Source organism: Tripterygium wilfordii, chromosome 9 (genome assembly GCF_013401445.1).
Source record: "Tripterygium wilfordii isolate XIE 37 chromosome 9, ASM1340144v1, whole genome shotgun sequence".
Lineage (NCBI taxonomy): Eukaryota > Viridiplantae > Streptophyta > Magnoliopsida > Celastrales > Celastraceae > Tripterygium > Tripterygium wilfordii.
The window spans coordinates 6130803-6156827 of NC_052240.1; the positions used below are offsets into that span (position 1 = coordinate 6130803).

Sequence of the window (26025 nt, forward strand, 5' to 3'; positions counted from 1 at the left end):
GAGGATCAAGAGGGTGCCTCGGATGATTGGGACTCCAGTGTTGGATTGCATGGAGATGGTTGTGGGCCTAAGGGCTTTGGTTGGGTTTTGTTTGGATATTATGTTATGTTGAGATTTCTTTATATTTACAGGGAGGTATTCTCCAATTTATGGGGAGATGTTCGACTTTCTGCTTGATTATCGTTGTGTTTATGTTTATCATGTTATTCCTTCTTTCCCTCACGCTCTGACGGTCGGGGCATGACATGGGGTACATAGTGGGGTCCGAGGCAAATACCAGAGGACATGAGGTGGCAAAGGTACACATCAGGGGCAAAGGATTTGTCATCGATGTGGATGTCCCGGACATATGAGAGCACAATGTGCAATTCAGAGAGTGGAGTGTTTTCAGTGTCGTAGGGTTGGCCACCGGATTACAGATTGTCCTTAGCTGGAGCGAGGGGTGCTGTAGGGTCAGCATTTGTCAGCACCACTAGCTCGTCCAACCCTCCATGTACCCATTACCACTGCTGCTTCATCGAGGAGGGGACGACCACCAGCTAGATAGCAGCAACAGCAGTCACATCAGCAGCAGACTTTGACTCAGGGACGGACATTTGCTCTTACTCACTGGACAACACCAGAGCATCCGAACTTTTTTGGGGGTACGTTTCTTATTTCTAATTGTTGGGCTAGAGTGTTATTTGATTCGGGTGCCACTAGTTCCTTATCACACCTTCATTTGGATTGGCTTTGGGGTTAGACATGGGTATGATGAGGCGAATGTTAGTGGTAGACTCGCCATTTGGACAGTTCACTCGTATTCAGGGCTATTACATATGTATGTGTCGGTTTGGTGACACCAAGTTGGCTGCTAATTTGTATATTATTGACTTCCAAGATTTTGATGTAATCTTGGGAGTAGATTGGTTGGCAGAGCATAGAGCAGTTTAGACTTTTGGGAGATGAGGATTACCTTGAATGCACCCGGTGGGGTAGTGATCCAATTGAGGGGATCGAGGGGTGTTTCGTGTGCACACTTTTTAGACAACCCCTCTTACGTCATTTGTTCAATGGTGAGTTTGACTACTTCTACACCTAGTGATGAGGTGACTGCTACGACACTTGTAGTGGAGGAGTTCATGGACGTGTTTCCAGAGGCTTTACCAGGTCTACCTCCGAGGAGGGAGATAGAGTTTTTCATTGATTTGCTTTCAGATACAAGTCAATTTTGATTGCTCCATATCGAATAGCTCCTGCAGAGTTGAGGGAGTTGAAGGTATAGTTGGAGGATTTGGAGAAGAAGAAATTTATCTGATTGAGTGTTTCACCATGGGGAGCACCAGTGTTGTTTGTGAAGAAGAAAGATGGCACATTGCATATGTGCATTGATTATTGGTAGTTGAATCACATGACTGTGAAGAATAAGTATTTGTTGTCGAGAATTAATGACTTGTTTGATCAGTTGAGAGGAGCACGACACTTTTCAAAGATTGATTTGCGATCGGGCTATCATTAATTGTGGATTTGGGAGGATGATGTTTCAAAAACAGCATTTAGAACTTGATATGGACACTATGAACTCTTGGTGATACCATTTGGGCTCACAAATGCTCCGACAGCGTTCATAAACTTGATGCAACGGGTTCTTGACCCATTTTCTGGATCATTTTGTGATTGTATTCATAGATGACATTTTGATTTATTTGCCTACCATAGAGGAGCAAGAGCAACATTTAAGAAAAATATTGTAGACTTTGAGGGAGCATCGGTTCTATGTAAAACTGAGTAAGTGTGAATTCTGGGTGATAGAGGTGAAGTTCTTAGGCCATGTAATTACTCAAGAGGGAGTGGCGGTTGATGCATCGAAAGTGGAGGCGGTATTGAAGTAGGAGCGACCTAATAATGTGACGTAGATACAGAGTTTCTTGGGACTAGCTAGTTATTATAGGATATTTATTCAGGGTTTCTCACGTGTTGCTTCATCCTTGACTCATCTTATGCAGAAGGGAGTTTCGTTTGTATGGTCGGAGGAGTATGAGGAGGCATTTTAGGAGTTGAAATGGAGACTCACATCTCCACCAGTCCTAGTTGTTTTGGAGAGAGATGTGGGATATCAGGTGTATTATGATGCGTCCCGAGTTGAACTAGGCTGTGTATTGATGCAGCGGGATAGAGTTGTAGAGTATGGTTCATGATTGTTGAAGACATTTAAGTGTAATTACCAAGTGCACAATCTAGAGTTGGTAGCAATAGTATTTGCATTGAAGCAATGGAGATATTATTTGTACAAAGAGAGATTTGAGGAGTTCTCATATCACAAGAGCTTCAAGTATCTCTTTACGCAAAAAGAGTTGAATCAGAGGCAACGAAGGTGGATGAAGTACTTGAAGACTATGATTTCTCATTGCATTACCACTCAGGGAAGGCGATTGTAGTTGTAGATGCCTTGAGTAGGAAAAACCCAGTTACGAGGATGGCGGTGCAAGAGTGGGAGATGTTGGAGATAGTTGACAGTTTTGGGTTGGAGCTACAGGAGCAGGGTAGCCGGATGTACTTGGGAAGCATTGTTACTCGTCTTGTATTGATGTAGAGAGTAATGAATGCTCAAATTGGGGATGCTACATTTGACACTTTTGAGGAGGAGAGTGGTTAGACTAGAGGCACGGATGGAGGAGTGCAATTTGTAGGAAGATTGATAATACCCGAGGATGAGGAGTTACATAAGGAGATTTTGAGAGAGGCGCATCATTCGAGATTTGCTATGCATCTAGGAGGTACAAAGATGTATAGGGATTTCCAGAGACAGTTTTTATGGAGAGGTATGAAGGTCGATGTGGCAATGTATATTGTGAAATGCTTTACCTGTCAATAGGTGAAGGCGGAGCACCAGAGACCAGCGGGGTTGTTACAGCCACTTCCGATGGCAGAGTGGAAATGGGAAGCCATCATGATGGATTTTTGACGTCATTGCCGACCTTATGGGCATGACGCGATATGGGTGAATGTAGAAAGATTGATGAAATCATCACATTTTCTTCCTATTAGCAAAATAGAGACGCTGGAGTCCTTGAGCAGATTATACATTCAGGAGATTATAAGGTTGCATGGAGTGTCATTTTTTATAGCATCGAATCGAGATCCGAGGTTTATAGTAGGTTTTGGGAGAGCTTGTAGGAGGCCTTGGGGACAAAATTGTGTTTCTCTACTACATTTCATCAAGAGAGTGATGGTCACAGTGAGAGGACTATTCAGATATTGGAGGATCATATGCCTTTGGTGGAGTTTGTATACAACAACTTCTACCAAAGTAGCATTGAAATGGCGTCGTACAAAGCTATGTATGGAAGACCTTGCAGATCACCATTGTGTTGGGCGGAGGTAGGAGAGACGGCATTATCGGGTCCGAATTTGGTGAAGGAGACACAAGAGAAGGTGGAGTGGATTCGAAAATGTTTACTTATGGCTCAAAGTAGGCAAAAGTCCTACGTCGACCGAAGAAGAAGACCATTGGAGTTTGTGGTGGGTGATAAGGTGTTCTTGAAGGTTAGTCCGCGTAGGGGGATTCAGAGGTTTAGCAAGCAAGGGAAGCTAGCTCCTTGGTATATCGGACCATTTGAGATTTTAGAATGGATTGGACCGGTGGCATATCGATTGGCTCTTCCGCCATGATTGTCCAAGGTTCATAACATGTTTCATGTGTCAGTATTAAGGAAATATGAAGTGGACCCATCATATGTGTTGGATTGGTCCACTTTAGATATGGAAGAAGATGGGACGTATTTTTGACAACTGTTGCGGATCTTGGATAAACAGAAGTATCTCAATTTGTTCATATGCACGAGTATACACGTAAATTTTGAGGACAAAATTTTTATGAGGGGAGGATGTAATACCCCATCCTAATGGAAGGGAAAAAATATATAGAATAATAAGAATAAAAATAAAATGAATAAATGAGACTTAGGGATGAAAAGAATGAAAGTTATAAAGTGAAATTAAAATGTCATAAGGGTTTAAAAAAGAAACTTGAAATAATTTTGGGATCAAAGTAGAAAAAGAAAAAAAAATTAAGATTAAAAAAAATGGACTTAGTTTTAAAAAAATAAATAAATAAAAGAGAAAAAAAGGTGAAGGTCACAACAGACCATCACCTCTTTTTTCTTTTTCAAAGAGGAAAAAAAGTATCTTTCCTCTCTAAAACTATCACACCACGGCAACACTATTCCTGTGAGATTCCGCCGGCAAGGGTGTTCCAAAGTTGAAACCTATACCCACACTTCATTTGCTTAAAGAAAAGAGAAGGATTGAGGTAAATCTTTGAACCTAGGGTTGTGGGTTAAATGAGTTTTGGGGATTTAGATTCAATGAGAGTTTTCTTTGTTCAATAACTCAAAATTAGGTTATAATCTTCTTATATTACTAGGTTCAAGTGTGGTTCTTGAACCAATTCAAGAGGACACTTTGTTTTCTTGATTTGGTGGAACTAACAAGTTTCAAGGTAAGGTTTCTTGACTCAAATTGTTCTAATTAAGGTTGGGTTTGGGATGAAAATAATATTGTGATAGAATTTTAATTGTTTAACCTTGAAAAAATTAAGGTAGAATGTGAATATCTAGGAAATGGGTTAGATTATGGAGTATGGAATGTGGGACTTGAATGAGGTGGTGAATATGAAAACTTAATGGAGTTTATTTCATTGAGTAGGTTAGTGAATTGACATTTCGTACAAGTCTCTTTAACTAATAGAATTTAGCCTCTTCGGCATTTTGTATTAGTCTCTTTAACTAGTAGTAGAAGTTAATCTCTTCGGCTAAGAACTAAGACTCACTTAGTCTTTTTCCTATACTAAAATCTTTAATTAGTAAATTAAAGCCTCTTTGGCAATCAAAGAAAGACTAACATAATCATATAAAGAAAAAACTTATTATTTTATTGAAAATAAGTAACTCATAGGCATCATATTGCCATAGTAGGTATTACACTTAGAAATTTCCTCAAGTTGGAGATATTTCAAGTTCCATGGACATTTTTGCCAGCTTCATATGAATCAAGCTTTGGAGCCTTGGATGACTCATTCTCTCGTACGCTTTTGTCAGGTTTTATGTTATCATTTCTCTGGACTCCTTCCTGAGGGTAGGAGAACTGATGATCCCCCTACTTATCTTCCTCAAGCTTGACATACAGCTTTATACTATCTTGCAATGCAGTCATATTCCTTGGTGGTGCCATAGTCAAAGTCTCCCGAAATTTATGATCTCGTGGCAGACCCAATCGGAAGGTAGTCACTACAATCTTCCCATCGCAATCTTTAAAATTTGGATAAGTACCTGAATACCTGGATGCATAAGCTTTGAGAGATTCTCTCTTCCTCAAGTGTAAGGCAAACAAGGTATCTAAAGTTGTCGAATCTCTACTGTTCGTAATGAACCTAGGCACGAAGATCCGCACCAGCTCATTCCAAGATGAAACTAAGTTCTCTGAAAGCCAATGGAACCACTTCATTGTTGTGGTGCCTAGACTTTATGGGAACGTTTTACACATAAGTCCATCTCGGCCTGCCCACAAAGCCATCTTATGGGAGTAAGCCAATACATGAGCAATGGGATTCGTCTTTCCATCGTATATTATAAAAGTTGGAGGGGAAAATTTGCTCGGAGGATCTTCCAAACGCAGAGCCCATACAAATGGGGTAGAGGTCATCTTATTGAGAGTTTGCTCAGCCTCCTGTTGAGCACTCTATAGGACTTCTCCAACATCGTTCTTCAAATCTACTCTATGCCTTTCTTGGAAATGACTTTGTTGCCCTGTCCTTCTTGACGACATTGAGGATCTATATCTTGCCCTCTATAGGGATGGAGTGCGCCTTCTTCTTTCTAGGGTTAGACCTCTCCTCCTACGGGACCTTCCAGTACTCTTGCTTTCTCGCTCTCGAACACGTTTAGGATTAAAGTCCTCATGTTCTTGGGCAACACTTTGGATTACACTAACCAAGCGCTTACCCTTCCTTCCTATGGATGGAAGCTTCTCCCTCAGGGATTTAGCGTGCTCCTGTCTCCGTTGGAGGTATTCTTCTGCCAGAATGAAAGCTTCCTCAAATTCCACTTCGTAAGGAACTTGCCTCCCTATGTCTTCTTCATGCTGATCCCTCCGGACCTAGACATCGTCAGGAGGTAATTCTTCCCTCCTAGATCCTTCTGGAACTTGAGACATGATGCTTTGCAGAGAAACTCTTCGTTTCCCACAGATGACGCCAATTGTCCATGCAATTTTTACACCATGGGAAAAAGTGATGTAGAAAGAATAAACGTATAAAATAATACATGAACACAAAGATATACGTGGTTTGACAACTTGCTTAGTCCACAAAGATCTTATCTTTTATTAATGAAGTGAGTCTCTCAAATGTTGGAACGATACATGTATTTATAGTGTTAAAAGGCTTGATGCGGTTATGGAGGTTGGGTGCAGTTGTGTTGTCTTCCTCCAAACATGATAACCTCTTACAGTAACTATTGTTTGAACCGCCTCCTTCTTGGCAGTTGAACAAAAGCAGTTGGATCTGTAGAACTGCCTTACCTAACTCGTACGGAGGAATAACCTTCTGTACGTATCTTCAATATTTTCCTTCACACTATATGTTTATAAGTCTCAACTTAATAATATAGATGTATGTAAATAGATGCATTCTGAAATGAAAGAAGAGAGGAGGTTGTGCATAAAAAGTAAAAACTAAAAAGTGATTTTTTTTTTGGGTGGGGGATGGTCAGATCTTATTCTCAAGATCTAACGTCCGCAAACTTAACGGGTTATTAACTTGTTCAGTGGTGATCGGCGAACCGGCTCTCACCCAAATCCCTCCCAAACAGAATATTGACTCGTGATCTTTTTTTCCCTTATGTTGTCTCATCGTTCCTGTGTTTCGCGTGGAGGACTGCAACACATAGTGTTTCCCGTCGATCCTCTCGCATCGCTCACTCTAAAGGTAGTTATCTCATGGTGTTTACCTTGATTTCAGTGGTGGTTCTTGGTAATGATTTTGTTTTCATTGCCATACGGGTATAGTACCTCCTATGTTATGTGGTTCTTGGTAATGATTTTTGTTGCGGTTCATTGGCTTGCCTTGCTTGGCCTTTGACTGTGCTTTTGCGTTAATTTTTGATTTGTTGTTTCCTTCTCCTTTGGGAGCTACTTTTTGTTTCTGATTTTTTGCTGAAATTGTTGTTGGAAAGTTAATTGGGAGGTAATGGGAGTTTCGCCTTCTACCTAGAAAATGGTGGGAAATTTGTCTTAGTCAACTTTGTTGCTTGAGTTACTTGGGTTTTTATTTTCTTCTGCTCTTCTCATTATTACTCTGAACTCTCATTATCTACTTTTTGAAGTTTTTATTTTAGAGCAAACACATTCTTTGTCTGCAGTGATGACTGCTGGTAGTGCTGTTCGAATGATTGTCTTTGTGACCCTAGGAAATCCTGCAGCCATAATTGTAGCAGTGGTTGATGAGTTGATATCCAAGTAACTGGAGGTAGGAAAGACAAGGAGTATGCTTTGTTAATTTGATTACTGCATAATGCACCATGAACTCTAACTTCAGAAAAGTCGAATCTCGAAGTAACATATCAGCAATGAAATCCTTTGTGAATATCAAAATTCAAAAATATGACTGTATGCTTTGCTTGATTGTGTGTTTGTGGGTGAGTGTATTTCTATATTTTATGTATGGTAGTTGAAAGGGTAAAAAATATATTGGACAAACTAAGCTATCCTTAGGTGCTATGTACCAAAAGTAGATACCTTCAATTGGAATTACTTGTTATCATAAGAAAGGATAATTAGACATAAACAGTCAGTAGATGGTAGATGCATGTTTGTGGTTCCCTAAATGGGTTATTCTATAAAAGATGCTTCAAGGTATAGGGATTTGTGCATAAACCTCACATAGTATAAAGATTTGAAAAAAAAAATGAAAGAAAAGGGACTAAAGGAGGTTTGATGGGAAAAAATCTACAAACCATGTTGAAGTTATAATACTATCATTGAGCTGATGCAATGTATGGCATGAGACGAGGGTTGCTGCTCGAAATGATTTTTAACTTGAATTAATTAATGAGACGGATTCAGCTTTATTTGTGATCTAATTTCTATTAGAACATTCCCATGACTGCTCGATGGAGTCGTGTTATAGTGCTTTGATTATGCTTTCAGATATAGAGATGATTTTGTGTGGCAGTAGGTAAATGATTGTACTTGTAGGATTAGATGCTTCAATGACATTTCATCATGGCAATTGTTTTTGTAGGAAATTGTGCAGCTTTTTCATGCCTCCTATCAAGGTAGTGTGAGTGAATAGTGATATCTTGAAGAGTTTGCATTTTTCTACGGACCAAGGAATGAAAAAAGTAGGCAGAGAAGGGGTGGCGATACTACTGAATTTAGCCAATTTTTTCGGTCTTCTCTTTTATAGAATGGAGGTTAGTCTTCAACTATATCTTTTTATTTTTGGGTTTAGGGTCAGAATGATTTTTAATTTGATTTAATTGAAGAGACGGATGCAGCCTTATTTGTGCTATAATTTCTATTGAAACGTTCCCAAACTTTGCCTGGTGGAGTTGCTATTGTAGTGCTGTGATCAGTGTTTTAAAAGGCGATTGGGGCGTACGCCCTGAGGTACGCCTCAAGGCGATGCGCAATCGAGCTGCCTCCGGGCGTACGCCCCTGACGGAGGTCGGAGAGGCTTGCGCCTCGAGAAGAAACGTCTCAAGGCGTAGGAGGCGTTTATTATTTCAGCCCAGCTTATTTTTTGGCCCAGTTTCTTTATTTTGGCCCGGTTTCTTCTTTTGGCCCAATTTTTTTCTTTTGGCCCAATCACAACAGCCCAGTAACTCCCTCTTCTAGTCCTCTGCTGCGCGACTTCACCTTGCGACTGCAGATGGTTGAACCCTAAAATTCACATACGAATGTTCCGTGAGGTGTTGCGCTGGGATTTGACTCGGTTCTGTGCTATTTATTTGTTCTATTCTTTGCTGTCGCTTGTTCTACTCTCTGCTGGAGCTATTCTGTGTTCTCTTTCATCGGTTATAGAGGTGTTCCTGTTAGTCGGTTGTTCTAGTCTGCTGGTCGACTCAGGTTCTTGATTCTATCTAATATTCTTGTACCATTGTGTTCTGTAATCTGTCTGCTTCTGCTGTTGTGTTCTTCGATTCAATCCTTTGAAGAGTCTCTGCTCTTGTGCTCTCTGTGTTGTGTTCTGTATTCTGTACTTGACTACTTGCATAGTTGCATTATGCCATTATCTAATTAGTTCAATCAAATATTCAAATACACTCATATGTGTATATATACATATTATATATTGATTGGATTATTTTTTCATTTATATTGTTTTTCACACATACAGATATATATAATTGATGGGTTTTGTTCAATGCGATATGTGACGGTTTGTTGAATTGAAAATTTGCAATCAATATGTAGGTTTTGCATTCTTACCGAGGCTTACGCCTTGCCTCAAATAAGTCGAGCGCCTCGGTTTCCGAACCCGCCTTTTAAAACATTGGCTGTGATTATGCTTTTGGATATAGAATGATGATTGTGTGGCAGTAGCTAAATGATTCTACCTGTACGATACTTCAATAACATTTCATTGTTGGGATTGCTTTTTTGTAGGAAATCGTTCTGCTTTTTCGTCCCTCTTATCAAAGTACTGTGAGTGGAATAGTGATATCTTGAAGAGTTTTCATTTTTCTGCTGACCCGGGAAAAAAGATAGGACGCTGATGGGGTGGCGACACAACTGAGTTTAACCAGTTTTGTCCTTCTTCTTTTATATAGAATGAAGGTTAGTCTTCAATTTTAGAATTTTTGTTATGATTATGGATATCAAGAGAGCTTTTTAATGGAGCAAGATTTTAAAGAATATATGCTTTTGGTCACATGGTGTAATCTATTGCTCACGACTTGATTCGATGCGATCTCCACATCCAATTTTCACTCATCCGATCCTTCAATTACTAGAGAAATGCAAGACCCTCCAGACACTAAACCAAGTCCATGCACAAATGATCACAACTGGTCTTGCCCTCCACACATACCCTCTCAGTAGGCTCCTCTTCTTTTCTTCCTCTCTCGCCTTCTCATACGCGCTCTCCATTTTCAATCAAACCGTAAACCCCACAGTCTTCCTCTACAACACGCTCATTTCCTCATTTTGTAACAAAAAGCAACACATCCACATTGCCTTCTCTCTCTATAACCGCATTCTCACCCACACAACCTTTAAACCCAATAGTCACACTTTTCCATCACTCTTCAAAGCTTGTGGTTTGCACCCATGGCTTGATCATGGTCGAGCCCTTCATGCCCATGTCTTGAAATTCGTTGAACCCTCTTATGACCACTTTGTTCAAGCCTCATTGCTCAATTATTATGCCAATTATGGCAAGTTGGATGTGGCTAGATATCTGTTCGATGAAATTACCCAACCAGATTTGGCTGCATGGAACTCGATTTTAGCGTCTTATGCACGCATTGCCAGTTGTGTTAGTAGTGAAGATGACATTGTTAATTTGTCCTTGGAGGTGTTTCACTTATTTCATGAAATGCAAAATTCTGAAGTTAGGCCTAATGAGGTTACTCTTGTTGCTTTAATTGGTGCTTGTGCTAATTTGGCTGCTGTTCGTCAAGGTGCATGGGCACATGTATATGTGCTAAAGAACTACCTTAGGTTAAACCGTTATGTTGGTACTGCTTTAATCGAGATGTACTCCAAATGTGGGTATCTGGAATTGGCATACCAACTGTTCGATAAATTGCCTCAGAAGGACACATTATGTTACAATGCTATGATTGGAGGGTTAGCAATTCATGGTCATGGGAATCGGGCACTTAGCCTTTATGAGAAAATGAAGTTGGAGGGGATACCCCCAGATGACGTGACATTTATTGTCACAATGTTTGCTTGTTCTCATGTTGGTTTAGTAGAGGAAGGTTGCAAGATTTTTGAGTCTATTGAAGAGGTTTACAAGTTTGAGCTGAAAGTTGAGCATTATGGGTGTTTAATTGACCTTTTGGGCCGTGCAGGACGAGTTAAAGAGGCTGAGAAGAAGGTCAGAAAAATGCCCATGAAACCCAATGCAGTTTTGTGGAGGTCTTTACTAGGGGCAGCAAGGATTCATGGACATTTAGAGGTAGGGAAGATTGCACTAAAACATTTGAGTGAATTAGAGCCTGAAACTAGTGGGAGTTATGTGCTTTTGTCGAATATGTATGCTAGCATTGATAGATGGGATGATGTGAAGAGACTCAGAAAGTTAATGAAAGATCAACAGGTTAACAAAATGCCCGGAAAGAGCTTACTTGACATTGGTGGAGCCACACATGAATTCCATGCTGGAGACAAGACACACCCAAGTTCACTTGAGATATACTTGAAGCTTGAAGAGATGAATAAACAACTGCAGAATTATGGCTATAAACCAAGAACCAATGAAGTGTTGTTTGACATTGAAGAGGAAGAAAAAGAAGATGCCCTCTCTTATCACAGTGAAAGGCTTGCAATTGCATATGCTCTTCTAGTCTGTGATTCTAGTGCCCCCATTCGGATTATCAAAAATCTTCGAGTTTGTGGTGATTGTCATTCTAGTGCTAAGATTATTTCAGTGATATATGGGAGAGAGATTATTGTAAGAGATCGGAATAGGTTTCATCATTTTAAAGATGGTTCTTGTTCTTGCCTTGATTATTGGTAAACAGTTGCATAGCTGTGAATGTCTAATCTTGCCTTACAAATTTACAATTTCATAGAAAATGTGCATCTTTTTGTACTATTTAATTGTAATTGATGTGCTGGTTATAATTAATTGATCTTCTCTCTTTGGTGTGTACCCAAAGAAAAGAATCATAACTCATTGTAGCAAGAAAACTGAAATCTTACTTCATTTTTTTTCCCCTTGTGTGCAACTGTGTAAGGCGAAGGATCTTACTAGACAGTAGTATTTTTATGATTCTCCTTTCCTTATTGTGCTAGGCCCATCTATACTATATATTATTATGGGTGAGGCAAGCCTGGCTTGCCGACACCTGTTCGGAATTGTTTTCCTGGCGAGTTGATATCTAAACTCTACTCACGTGTGTAAGCTTTTAATGGGGTTGTTTGGTATTTTCAATAAACATGTAGTGTGTGAATGAAATCGTAATTTTCATCAATGAGGGACACCTGTAATGTAAAGGTGTACACGTGCTTAAATCTACACAAAAACTATTTGTCAATGAAGTACAACTGTGGGACACCTGTAAAGGCGTGTTCATGATAGTATTTCTCCTTCAGTTTCCTCATTACATTGATTTCGTGTATACCCATTAGGTTTTCCCTCTTTTAATCAGGTTTCATCGAAGCTTTTCCTTCATTTTCTTGGGAGGATATTCGATTGACCGAGTAATTGGTATTTACGTCTCTATGTCTCTCTTCAATGCTTTCGATCTCTACGTACCATAGTTTTTTGTCTGCAAAGAACGGTGCCATCTTACCTGGAGAAGCCGTTTTGGGAGAATACTTGGTGATAGCCGACTATAACCGGTTGTTGTTTTGTGTGTCGTCAAATCCTATTCACAGGTGAGAAATTTTGAGTTTTTAGCATTTATTTTTCTGATATGAGGACTTTTGGTTGTATCTTTAAATTTAATTTAATACAAAATGATTGATTTATCTTTTTTTGTCAGTACCATGTCTTGAATCTGAGGTTTTTTTTTAAAGCAATGGGTTTGGTACTGTTAATTTTGTTTTCACTCTTTGTACAGATAAAAAAAAATCTAGAATAATGTACACAGATGAAAAACAGAACAATGAAAATAGGACTATAGTGGACTGCGTCTATAATTATCACTATAGTGACAATTAGTGCAAGTTCAACTATATAGTAATGATGATGTTTTCCAATAAGTATGGATTATAGACTGGACAAATCATCAGTATAGTCAACAATTGGGGGGAAAACAGGCTAAAGTAATAGGCGAAATTATTTTCATATTTAAGGGGAATGTATTGGTTTATCTATCCTGATCCAGGAGGAGGTTTTTCGTATCTAAACCCATAAAGGACTTTAGAATCTGCAGAGTGTCAGTTGCATTGTCCATTTCAATTGTTTATTATTGACTTAATTTGCTTCGTTGGTTATATAGAGGTTGACACTTTAAAGAAACCTTATTTGCCTCCCCGAGAGGTACGTGTTCAAGTGTCTCATTCCATGCCACCAGAGAAGGTAGGGAGATCTTCTGAGGTACTACTTACTGATGGATCTGCAATTGAAAGCCCGAAAGAAAAAGAAGAAAAAGGCAGATAAACAAAAGGGGAGGGGAGGGAAGGGAAGGAAGAAGATGAAAAGAACGAAAAGAAACAAAACCGATAGACATAAAGGTTAAAGTAGCAATTGAAGAGTGAGGTGAAAAAAAACAAAGAAGTAAAACTGGAAAGGAGAGAAGATATCAGATTTTTTAAAGAAAAGTGAAAAAAAAGAGCGGCAAATAAGCAGATGTTTAAGAAAATAACATGTTTTCATTGATATACAATATTTTATGGTTATTGTGTTGGTTTCGTCCCTTTTGTTCTTCTAGCATATGCTGTTGTCATTTGTATGTGCTTTGGCTTATTTTAAGCTACATTGATGCTGAGTTTGCAAATTTAAATGTGTAGTATGAATAAATGTATAAAGTATAATATTTTTGATCTGCTTGGTGGTTGGCGATGCAGGGACGTCGAAACAAGTCAAAACATGTCATGGATTTTGTTTGGAATGTTTTTTTTTCCCTTGTGAAATCCAGTCAGTTATAGTTTCATATTCATATTGTTGTGTCAGTTTTATGTCTTGGTTTGGGTGGTGCGAATGGTAATGAGCTAGGTTTTGTCGATATTTGTAATCAATTGGATTGGTTAGAGTTTAGCCCCTATCATTTGTTTCGAACCAAGTGTGACTGCGTTTCTGACCATGGTTTGCTTTTGTGTATTTGGTTGTTTATTGTCTTTTATTTACCTTATCATATTTTTAACATTTACTCCTCATTAACCTGTATTGAGTTCACAGGGTATCATCATAATTGGATAGTGCGCTAATAATTATAAACCGAGTATTTGTTGCCCTATTATAAATATTAGGGCAGATTGACACTTCTGAAATGGAATGCATATCATCATGTGTGCTTTGTTTATTTTCTCTTTTATTTTTCTAGCATATGCAATTGTTATGTGTATGTGCTTCGGCTTATTTTAACTTTTAAGCAATATTGATGCTATTTTCTTGCTGAATTTGCAGCTTTAATGTGTATTAGTATGAATCGATGGTTAACATATAATATTAATCATTGCTACATTGTTTTCACATTTTCTATAATATTTCGAACTTATGTGACCGTTTGGTTATCTATATATCATTATAAAATGACTTAAGATTGGCGAAGATAGATTAGAATTTTGGGAAGGAAGCAAGAAAACTCAAGTACCATAGCTGAAATGGAAGCAAGGAATCTCAAGTACCAAACTACTGGGACTGAACTCTTCTTATGGGGTTTGGGGTTTCTTCATGAGGGTAATTAAAATATTTCAGTTCACTTATGATTTCCTTCATGTATTGTGAAGTTAATAATGAAATTGTGAATTATTCTTTTTCTTTTTATTTTTTATAGAAATTGAGACTTATTCAAGTAGTCATAGGTATGTGTGGTCGCACTTATCAATCAGTGTTCCTGTCTTGCATTATGATCAAATATGATTATTTGCAGTGGTATTCAGGGATTCATATTCATTGAATTCTTTGATATGTGGACACATATATGATTATTTTCATTTGGATATATAGTAATATCATTTGTCAATTGCATTTTTGTTGTTACATTGCTTTTTAAAAATCATATTCAATAGCAGATCTGCAGATGGTTATTGGCAGCTTCAATGCTGACAACATTGGGGAGGGGTCTTTCGAACAGTTTTATCGTGCTCAATTTGATGATGGGAAGGTATACTTCTCTTGCTTATCAAATTATATAATTTAGCATTCTGGGGATTGAAAAAATATCTCTGGTTCATTAATGGTCATCATTTTGTAGGCAAGCTGAACTTTCTCCAGCTTACTGCTGTTTTGTCTTATAGATGACTTCTTTTAGTTGGGGTGGCATTCCTGGTGCTTAATAATGTTCCTGCTTTGAAGAAGGCATATATTGGAATTGCTGTAGCTGATGCTGCTAGAAGTGCTTCTGACATTGTTCTCACTGAACCTGGGTTGACTAGCTGGGCTATTTTTTTACTAGCTGGGTTATTTTTTTCAAAGGATCAAGAACGATACTGTCAGTCATATCATTGCTTAGGGGATTGAGTTGGTTCACATGCGTAGGACAAAAAACTAGAATAATGTACAGATAAGTAAAGAGAATATTGACACAGAGTACACATAGTTCAAACTCTACAGTAATGGGTGTGATCTGGAGTAGGGGTTAAATGGTTTGAATTTAAAAGAAGACGAATGAAATTCATGGTTACATTTAGCAGCAACAGCAAGGTAAAAGACTACAGTGAACAACAATCTATTTGTCTTGCAAATAAGATATTGTTCGTGCTGTTAAATTGAAAATAAATTTACTGACGAGTTTGCTTGCTCAATTTCTGATAACAACGTGGTGTCATATCATGTGTGAATTGTCCTGAGAGCATTTGAGCAGCGATGATGCTAGTTAATATTAATGTCTCAGAAGTCTTCACAGTATTTGTTACAGATTTAGTTCTTCCCTTTCAAAGATAGACCACATCCAATTAATGGAAATGAATGTCTCTGTAAATTAATTAAAAGTAATCGCATGCATATATTGCTTACCGGATTGTTTTTGTTGTTGCATTTTATGATAGGCCACATACAATTAATGGACATACATACATTAATATCAAAAAAAGTATTGAATTTTTAGTCATTCAACTTATTTATACATCACATTTGACACACTAATTGATCTTCCTATGATAGCTGTCTTCTATATTTCTTTTTCTATATTTAAAGCTACCTTTCTTATGTTTAAAGCCCACCTTTCTTGAACAACCTCTGAAATGCACTGTTAGGATACCTTAATATATATAATGAATAGATTGATTTTATCACCTTTAATTTCGATTGACTACATAGTTTGTCTCAATCTTGACATTATTTCAAGTCTTCATCACTGAGTCAGGGCAGTTTCCATGCAAGTACCATAATGTTTCAAATACAAAAAATAAAAAGCAGCCTAATGTTGCATTGTTGAATTCAAACAAGGAACATAACTGTTTATTATCTGTCCATATATGGACTTTCGTTTAAGAACAAGCAGCACAGTTTAGCTCCTAGGTTGGGCCAGCCTGCTCCATGGATTCATGAGAAAATCTGAGTTCCTTCAAACTCTTCATTGTAATTGGCTCCAACTCGAGGACCGGCTGATCGTGAATATGTACGTGCCCATTGTGCTCGCCATTGACGACAGCCAAAAGAGACGGATCGGCTAGTCCACCCATGTCGCTCTTGTTGATCAAAAGAGAACACTAATGCCATCCTGAGCGAGTAAGATTATATTACCAATGTATCTTTTAGCTTTAAATTTTTGGTGAGATATTTGACTTTATTGTCTCTTTGAGGTATGAATTTTAAAGTTTCTGAACTATTTTGTGTTTGATTTCATTTTTTATTTTTTTTTTGTTTCAGTGTAAAACCGACTCTAGTAATTGTTGAACCTTCAAATGTAGGACTCCTCGTTTCTTGTTACATTGTGTCGTGCAGTTAAATGAAATTGGTCAAAACTGTACAAGATTATAAGATAGGAAATTGGTTGGTTTTATGAGTATGACTGGATGATTATTCAGTTTTGGTGCCCTACATGTCCTGCCTTTGATGCTAGAAATGATGGAGTTGTCTGTTTAGAGGTTATTTTCACGCTGTGATTGTATTAACAGGTTGATGGCAATTCTATTGGTTATTGATATTTTTATGTTGTCTCCAAATCAAGCTGGTTGTCTCCATGGCAGCTGGACTTTGTTAATGTTAGGGCTTGTAATGCCCTTCCTGTTCTCTGCATGGAAGGTGCATTGCTATTTGTTGCAACCAGGGTCATGACGCGGATTGGCGATGGAGGATGAAAAACATTTAGAGTCGTCACCAATTGATTTAAGGTGCAATTGGACACCATAAAGCCCTGCGAACCAGAGAAAATGGGTACGATGATCGATTGAGTGTAGGCAATATGTTAGGCACCCCACAACTCCCGTTTGAAAATGGTTACCCTAATTAATTTAATGGCTATCTCATGAAAAATACTATCAACTTATGATAGTTTTGGAAAAAGGTTTGGAATAACAATATCAACTTATGATATATTTAAATGAAAATACACTATCAACTTTTGATATATTTAAATGAAAATACACTACTAACTTTTGGTAGATTTAATGAAAATATCAACTTATGGTATAAACTAGATTTAATTTTAAATATCAACTTATGACATAAATGGACTATTGGGAAAGTGTCACTTATCAATTTAAACTTATTGTCATCTTATGATGAACAAAATTAGACAAGGTCTATGTCCAAATAAAGAAAACCAACTCACGATTTTCTTAATTGAAATGACTTATATGCAAATTCGAGCTTACACATTCATACTCTATACCCATACAAATAATCCAAATAATAAATGTCAAAATTATATATGCCAATATGAATGAAATAAATTACCCAACACAGGGGCCAAATATACATACGTAAAGTAAAAAATAAATAAAAACTTGCAATAACTCAAACAAAATCCTAAAATTATTCCAACTTCCATTGATCCCGTTCCAAATAGAGTCCAACCCGATCCAATTGGAGCCAAGCCCAATCCAAGCCCGACAATCAAACACAAAAGTGGTCAAAAATTGGGGTCTAAATGCAAACTAACGTTTAGAATTAAATCAAGCTCACGTTATGAATTTCCCTCATATAAACACAATTTTCTATTTATACGTAAGCATAATTTTCAATTTGGGTTTTGACCATCATAAGCACAAGTCTCGTTCACGAATTGCCACAAGAACTTTTTGGTGCATTCGGGTACTGAAAGCTTGCAAACTAATCCATTCGACAAGTCCAAGTCATCAATTTTAAACAATGAAGGCCATATATTTTGAAGATTATAGACAACAGTACATGCCACCTAAATGAACCTTATCTTCTCCGCTTAGAAAACCCAAACAAAAGCTGAATCAAGTGTGCGAACAAATCGTAAGACCAAAATAGATCATGAACCAAAACAAATACCGGTAGAATTTGATTGAATGCAGAATATTACCCAACAATATTTCACTGTAATTTCATTTCATCTCGCAAAAACCATCATATAAAACAGAATACAACTAGCAACAACATCACCTACTGAAGTTTCGAATCAATCAGATGAAATACATAGAACCAGAATACGAATCACCATAAACAGATAGAGCAAAAACACAAATCAGCAAACACATGCCTGAGTGTAGAATATTACCTTCGGAGACTAGAAACAGATTGAGTGACACCCTCTTTTCTCCTTGCCTTTCTCCTCTGTTCGAAACCTCTCTTTTTGCTCCTTCTTTACTTGTGCGGCAGCGTTAAACCTCTCCTTTTTCTCTTGTTTTTGCCTTTCTCCCTGTTTTTCCACACTCTCAAGAACCCCTCTTTTCCTCTTCTTGTGACGGCTCCCCCTTTTTGTGTGGCTCATGAGACTTCCTTTTCTTCCTTTTATATTATGAGACTAAAACCTCATTTTTCTCTTTTTACCAAAAAATCCTCCTTAAACCCTTTTTCTTTTCTCTTTCGAAACCCTAAGAGAATAACATTTTTTGTATTTTTTATTCTTTTTGCAAAACCCTAAAAAGGTATCACATTTTCCTTTTTAAGGTTTTATTTTCAAAATCTTTTAATTTCCATATTTTTTAGATATTTTCTAGGATTTAACTGCATTGGGCTTGGATTTGAATTTTTATGAGCTTATGGTCAAAAAATGGGTTTTTGCATATTTATAAGCCTATGAGGCCAAGAAACTGGTTTTTGGGCATTTATTATTTTTATATTATTTTTCATTTTCTTTTTCACTATTTTTTTACTATTATTATTATTTTTTAATTCCACTGGACGAAAACCGATTACTACACATACATAACCAGAAAATAAAATGTGTGCAAAAGAGAAAATTAAAAAAATAAAAAAGTACAATCAAAAAAGTACAAAATAGAAAAGTACCATCAAAAAAATTTCATGAGAGAGGCGGGAAACCTCTCCTCATTTTTAGGGTTTTAATCAAAAAAAATCTATGTGGCACACTTAATTGGCATGCAATATAGATTATGGAACTTATAGATACCAAATTTTATGAATCTATGTTTTCCTTGTCAAAAACATATTTCTATGTTATAAGATGGGTTGACCACAATTGTGGGATTTTGACCAAATAAAAAGTGTGTGCCTAGTGGGCTATTTAAAGGGATAACATGGAGAAGAAATATGTATGGGTTTGGCTATGGTTTTGGGCAAGTAAAAGGATATAGATGGGCTTTTGTTGGTTACAAAGGGTGGCAATTTCGAGCTAAAGCCCTTTCTTTATGTATTCCCAGGATTGATTGTTGCATAATATACATATACGTAATTGTTGCCTATTCACCAACTCCCCATCAGAAGAAGTAGACCAAAACAGATCTATACAAATTGAGGGCAAATTCATTCATAACTTTATGAATGACGAAGGGTTTTCATGGGATGTGAACCACTACAAGAAAATCCAAATTGTGAACAACAACTTGAGGCTTTAGAAGGAAGATTTGTTTTTGTTAATATTAGTTTCGTTGGCACCGCGATATTAAATACTTAGTCAATTAAGTAAACATTTTTTTTAAGAAACTACAAGGCATGTGAATTGTAGGGATTAATATTTTATATTTATCTAGTAAGTATGAAATGATGTATCTTGGAACAACCTTTTTAAACTAATGCAAGTTAAATACGCAACAAACTGAGACAATTTATTAACCAAATAGGGCGACATACACTACCAAACTTCATAATTTAATAACATCCTGGGCAATAGACATACAAAATTTATAATTACATTGTGGTGATGATACTGTTGCAGCCAGCAGCTGCTGTAGTGCATCCGGCAGCCGGCGGTCCAGGCAGTCCGGGCAACAGTGTTTCGAGCAGTTTCCAAACAGGGATTCCTAATTAAGTAGAGATTCGGGCTTGATTGAAGACCATGATAGCTAGGACTCTTGATTGATTTGGTTTCCTATTTTAACTATGTCTCCTATTTTAATTGCATGTATGATTGTAATTAAATGCTATGTTAGATTAGGATTCCTATTTATTTATGAATATTATCTAAACATGGAAATTAAAATACCAATCACCCGAAAATAAAATATTAAGTGGGAGAAGGGTTACACACACTCTACGGTCTCCATCATTGGTTCAAAAAAAATATGTAATGATAAAATTTGGAAAGTTGAGATATTAAATGTGACTACGGTATTATTTTGAGAAAATCCGTTTTTAACTTAAGATTCTTTTCGGAACCAAAGTGTACAATTCCGACCCATGCATTTAAGTATTCTAATTTATGATTAACAATGCAATGTCTAGAAAGTTCTGTCGATGATTGAGGTTATTTAATTGTGTGCTGTTTTTCGGAAAGCCCCCTCTTTCCTGGGAAAGACCTGGTTGCTAGATTTGTTAATCGTTAAATTGAAAACCTACGGTGATGCGATAACGGTTTCACTTCGTAAAGAAAATCCGTAACGAATCTCAGTTTTGGGCGGTGATACCAAAATACGTAAATTCTGATCAATGCATTTTTTAAGATATCTCTATTCCAGGAGTTTTGAAATTATGGAAATATTTTTTAAGTTTGACTTATTGGTAAGAAAAATTAATAGAGATGTAATTGAAAATATGTGTTGGCTTAGACTTTCCTCCCTTTCGAAAATTTTCGATTACAGATATCTTGGATTATTAGTTTTCTTGATAGTCACAATGGGTAGTCATTTATTATAAAATTATTTCCCCATCGGAATAAGTTTTATGAAGATGGTGAGAGTATGATCAAGTGATGGTTATACACTTAACTATAAATTATGGAAATATTTCCCATCGAAATCAATACCATTATTTATAGGACCAAAGCAAGTTAACTAATTAAATTTACATTTGACACGGCGTGTTGTCTAGACAATGAAATTTAATGTGAACTAAATTGCATGGAATTTATTCTCCCATCGAGATAGGAAATTTCATGCTAAGGTGTTTTGATTGTTAACGAATTATATGATTGATTATGGGTGCAATCTTAGATAATTTGAATCGTGCATGCCATAAATTAATTTCTAAATATGTCATTTTTCAGTTTTTCAAAATGCCTTCATTCAACCCATTATCTATTATACTGAAAGACCATAAGTTGGATGGAACAAACTATGTCAACTGGAAAAGAAATTTGGATATTGTGCTCACCTCTGAAGAGTACAAATTTGTGTTGACTGAACTATGCCCTGTATTGTTTGAGGAGGGTGTCATTGACGAGCAAATCAGTGCTCACAAGAAGTGGAAGAAGGCTGATGAAATGGCTAGATGCTACATGTTAGCGTCAATATCAGACGTGTTGCAAACACAACACCAGAATATGACAAGTGCCTATGACATCATTTATAGCCTAAAGGAGATGTTTGGTGATCAAGGTAAACTGCCATGAAAACACTCCTAAACACTCAGATGAAGGAAGGAGCCAATGTAAGTGAGCACACTATTAAGATGATGAGTCTTTTGAATGAGCTCAAAGTACTTGGTGCTGATATTGATGGTGAAAGCCAGACCGATATCATACTTCAATCTTTTCCTGATAGCTATGAGAATTTTCGGCTGAACTATAACATGAACAAAAGGCTTTATACCTTGCCGAAACTTCTCAATGAGCTTAAATGAGCAGAGAAACTTCAACCTAAGCAAGCTAAGGTCAATCTAAATGAGAAAGGATCTTCTACTAAACTGAAAGGTAAGAAGAAGAAAAAGACTCAAAAGAAGAATAAATCAGTCGACTCTAAGGGTATTCAAGGTGGAGTGAAAAAGCCGAAAGGCAAGTGTTTTCATTGTGGCCATAAGGGACATTGAAAAAAGCAATGTCAGACACGGCTAAGCAAGAATACTCAAGGTAACTTTCTTTTATTTGTTGTCAAAACACAATTAGCGGTTGTGTCTACTGGATCTTGGTGTGTAGACACTGGAGCCACTAATCATGTTTGCAATTCGTTGCATCGGTTCCAGGAAACCAGACGACCAAATAAAGAAGAGAGTTACGTGTTTTTGGGAGATGCAACAAGACTAAGAGTAGAAGCAGTAGACATTTTTCATTTGAGTTTTAGTAGTAATAGGACTTTAATTTTGAACGATTTTCTTTACGTATCAGCTATGAGATGAAATTTACTTTCAGTTCCATCTTTAGCTTTGGATGGATATTGTTTTGAGTTTGATAACTCTATTGTTATCAGGTACAATAAACTTTTTATCTGTTCTGGTGCTTTGGTAGATAATCTTTACATTATAAGTTCAAATTCTGCTAAATATAATGAATTGAATAACTCAACAATTTTGTCATCTAAGAGAAAGGAACCTTCGAAACCAAATCAAACTTATCTTTGGCATCTACGCTTAGGTCATATAAATCTAAATAGGACTACTAGACTGGTACGAGATGGACCTTTGAGTTCATTAGAAGTTGAGGAACTTCCAGTCTGTGAATCATGTTTGGAAGGTAAGATGACTAAGAGGCTATTTTCGGCCAAGGGGTATAGAGCCAAAGAATGTTTGGAGTTGGTACATTCTGATGTGTGTGGTCCAATGACTATCCAAGCGAGAGGAGGTTATGAGTACTTCGTCACTACTCAAGGTATGGATACATTTTTCTAATGCACAGTAAGTCTGAAACTTTTGTGATATTCAAAAGTTATAAGGCAGTTACGGAGAAGCGTTTAGGAAAGAGTATCAAATCACTACTATCTGATCGTGGTGGTGAATACCTCTCGGGAGAGTTTATGGAATACTTAAATGCAGAGGGGATTTCATCCCAGCTGATTGCGCCAGGCACACCACAACAAAATGGTGTGGCAGAAAGGAGGAATAGGACTCTTATGGAAATGGTAAGATCGATGATGAGTTTTTCAGAGTTGCCTAATTTCATCTGGGGCTATGCCCTTGAAACAGTTGCCTACATTCTGAACTTAGTTCCTTCTAAGTCAGTATCAGCTACTCCTACTGAATTACGGACAAGGCAAAAGCCCAGCTTGGCCCATATACCGATATATGGTAGTCAGATCCATGTGTTGGTAGGGAACATTGGAAAGTTGGAATCAAGAACAGAAATATGTTTTTTCGTTAGATACCCTCGAGGTACCAAAGGTGGTTTGTTTTATAGTCCTAAGGATCATAAGGTCATTGTCAGCACCAATGTTCGATTCTTAGAAGGAGACTATATGATGAATCACAAACCCAAAAGTAAGATTGTTCTTGAAGAATTAAAAGGGGAAACACAAGGAAACCAAACAACTCAAGGAAATCCAGTTGAAGATAACGATCTAATACACATAACAGTGGGAGAATTATGGAATCCCAAACTGATTCTATTCAGAGGGATAATTAGGACATGCTGGGGAATCAACCAGATCAGCATGAAGATCCTGATACAAATCAAACAAAATCATCACACCAAAATACGCCAAATGAACAAACAGGGCCTCATCGTAGTAGGAGGGTGAGATAAAACGAGGAGTGCAATTATAATATTTTAGTGGAATATATTATAATTTATGAATTATAATTATGTCCATGGGTTTGAGCTCATAATTAAATTCATAGAAAGCCCATGTTTTATTTTTCCTAGTTGGTCCCTACAGTAGCACAGAAGCCCAATCCTATAAGATATTGGAAAACCAAAATGGACCAGAATTAGGAGAGGGAGAGGCTTAGGGGCCGGCCCACAAACCCGAGGTGTGGCCGACCCTATAAATACACATATAGTGTGTGTTTTGACGACACAAGTTTTGAGACACCAGTTGGCCTCTCTACTCTCTAATTGTTTCCACTAGTTTTGGTTTGTGTTCTTTAGGTTCTTGGAGAAAAGATACCACCCTCTCAATCCAAGTTTGGGAATTGGTGCATACGGTGGAAGATCCACAAGTTTGAGCTTAGTATCAAACTCGCTGACTCCATCCTTCATTCCTGATTATTAGAGATCAAATCAAAGAGATCTCAAGGTAAATAATCTATGCAATTAATTGATATATGGTTTATGCTATGGTGATTAGTGTTTGATAAGAAATTTTTGAAACTTGTCTAGTTATCGTTTATGTCTATGAGGTCCTTATACGTTTCCGCGAGTTGCATGTTTCCAATAAGTGTAATAAACATGTGTTGTAAATAAAATGTGAAAATCACAATGTAATGACAGTTGGTAAAAATATTTGGTTCAAATTGGCCAGTGAAATAAATGATGATACAAACAAAGTGGGATAAAACATAGTTTAATAAACCAATGGAAACAAATACAATGGTAAATTGCGAAATGTATTTAAAGTCAGCAATCCAAATACAGCGTCAATTGCTTATGGCTATCGTCCAATTAAATGTTGTGCAAACTTTGATGGGTTTCAATTTTGTAAATTTATGTGTCATATTTATTATTTGGAATTTGTCTTTTGGATAAATTATATTATTATTTCTTTTGTGCTATCTTCTTCTTTCTCATTTATCTTTCTGTACTACTTTCTCATCGTGATCTTTTTGTACTACTTCCTTTTTCTTATCTCCCTCTTTTTGTACAACGACCATGATAGTGTTAGTTAAATTGTCATCTTTTATCAGTTGGGCGCCCTTACATGTGTGTAGAGTTTATTCAATTTCAAGTATTCCTTCACATGTTGTTGCCTAAATTAGTATGTTCTGTTTGTATATTACTTGGACACAAATAAGTAGTCTGTGATTCTTTATTTCTGTGTGTTCAAGCTCAATATGTTTTGTTGAGTCTGGTATAACCTAACCCACAACCCAAAGCGGACATACACGTGTAAAGGTACATGCGTTAATACACATACATAATATAAATGCTACTTAGTACTTCAAGGTATCCTAAAACTTGAGCTACAGACCTTGGAGCCCTTGTATATCTATGATATCTCAATTCTTGGGTAGCGTGTGCACTGTGCAATTAGCTAGTTAAATATAACATGATGTTATGGGTTGAGCCGATTCCACTTGTGCACTGTTGATTTTTTAGAGTGCACTCAACACTCCTTAATCGGAGTGTACACAAATTCTCTAACTTTTTCGAAAGGCATTTTAGTGTCATTGTGATGTTAGAGCACTACATTTTATTCATAAAGTGTTTTTTCTTCATTTTTTGAGATAACATCCACTATGGATGCTTTAACAAATGATAGGGACTTGTTTAGATCAAAATTAAAAGTAAAAAAATTGTTTTGTCCAAAATATAATATACAAACTTATTTTCATTTTTCTCAAAGTTCAAGGACTCTTTTATAACTTAATTTTCTGTACAGTCGTATATCTGTGTCGCCAACTTAACGTGATCCTATCCAAAGAAAATAGGTGGTTTGACTCGCCCAATTACCTTCTTGGGCGGGTTAAAATGTGACCAAGGCGAACTGACCAATTATCGAGTGATGGTCCGATTGACATTCCCCAAATACGTCATGGAGAATTTGGACTGGACCGCACAATTTAGAATTAGAATTGATGAGGACTTTTTACACTCCACGATTTGCAAAGCGCACCCCACAATCTCACAAAAAAAAAACAAAATCTTAAAACACCCCATTTGTCCCTACCATGAAGCCCCAAATCCTTTCAAACATTGCCTCTGTTTTCCTTCATTCACCAGATCCAAACCCTCGTTTCATCTTTGTCTGCGATCGACTGGTTATTGATCTTCTTCAGTCAACATCAGAATCAATAGAGCGGGACCTAGAGTG

The 26025-nt window shown here is 37.1% G+C and overlaps 2 protein-coding genes and 1 pseudogene across 13 annotated transcripts; 2 read left to right on the top strand and 1 right to left on the bottom strand.

Moving 5' to 3' along the window:
• Window positions 1-5136: 5136 nt before the first annotated feature.
• Window positions 5137-5682, bottom strand: LOC120005965. The gene is made up of 2 exons (XM_038855844.1): window positions 5513-5682; window positions 5137-5410 (listed from the first exon to the last, which is right to left on the bottom strand). The coding sequence occupies exons 1-2, from the start codon at window positions 5680-5682 to the stop codon at window positions 5137-5139; spliced, it is 444 nt and encodes a 147-aa protein (XP_038711772.1).
• Window positions 5683-8723: 3041 nt separating this feature from the next.
• On the top strand, window positions 8724-15498 carry LOC120005641 (pentatricopeptide repeat-containing protein At5g43790). Of its 12 annotated transcripts, none has more exons than XR_005469863.1 (6): window positions 8724-9105; window positions 9646-9816; window positions 12360-12588; window positions 14417-14554; window positions 14890-14981; window positions 15072-15498. XR_005469863.1 is itself a non-coding variant. In XM_038855401.1 (2 exons), the coding sequence occupies exon 2, from the start codon at window positions 9944-9946 to the stop codon at window positions 11723-11725; it is 1782 nt and encodes a 593-aa protein (XP_038711329.1). In that variant the 5' UTR covers window positions 8724-9105; window positions 9646-9943; the 3' UTR covers window positions 11726-11924. The 12 variants fall into 12 exon arrangements, 1 of the variants encoding a protein (XP_038711329.1); XR_005469868.1 differs by having other exon boundaries at window positions 15115-15498; XR_005469867.1 differs by having other exon boundaries at window positions 14898-14981.
• Window positions 15499-21401: 5903 nt separating this feature from the next.
• Window positions 21402-22153, top strand: LOC120005966 (annotated as a pseudogene).
• The last annotated feature ends 3872 nt before the right edge of the window (window positions 22154-26025 follow it).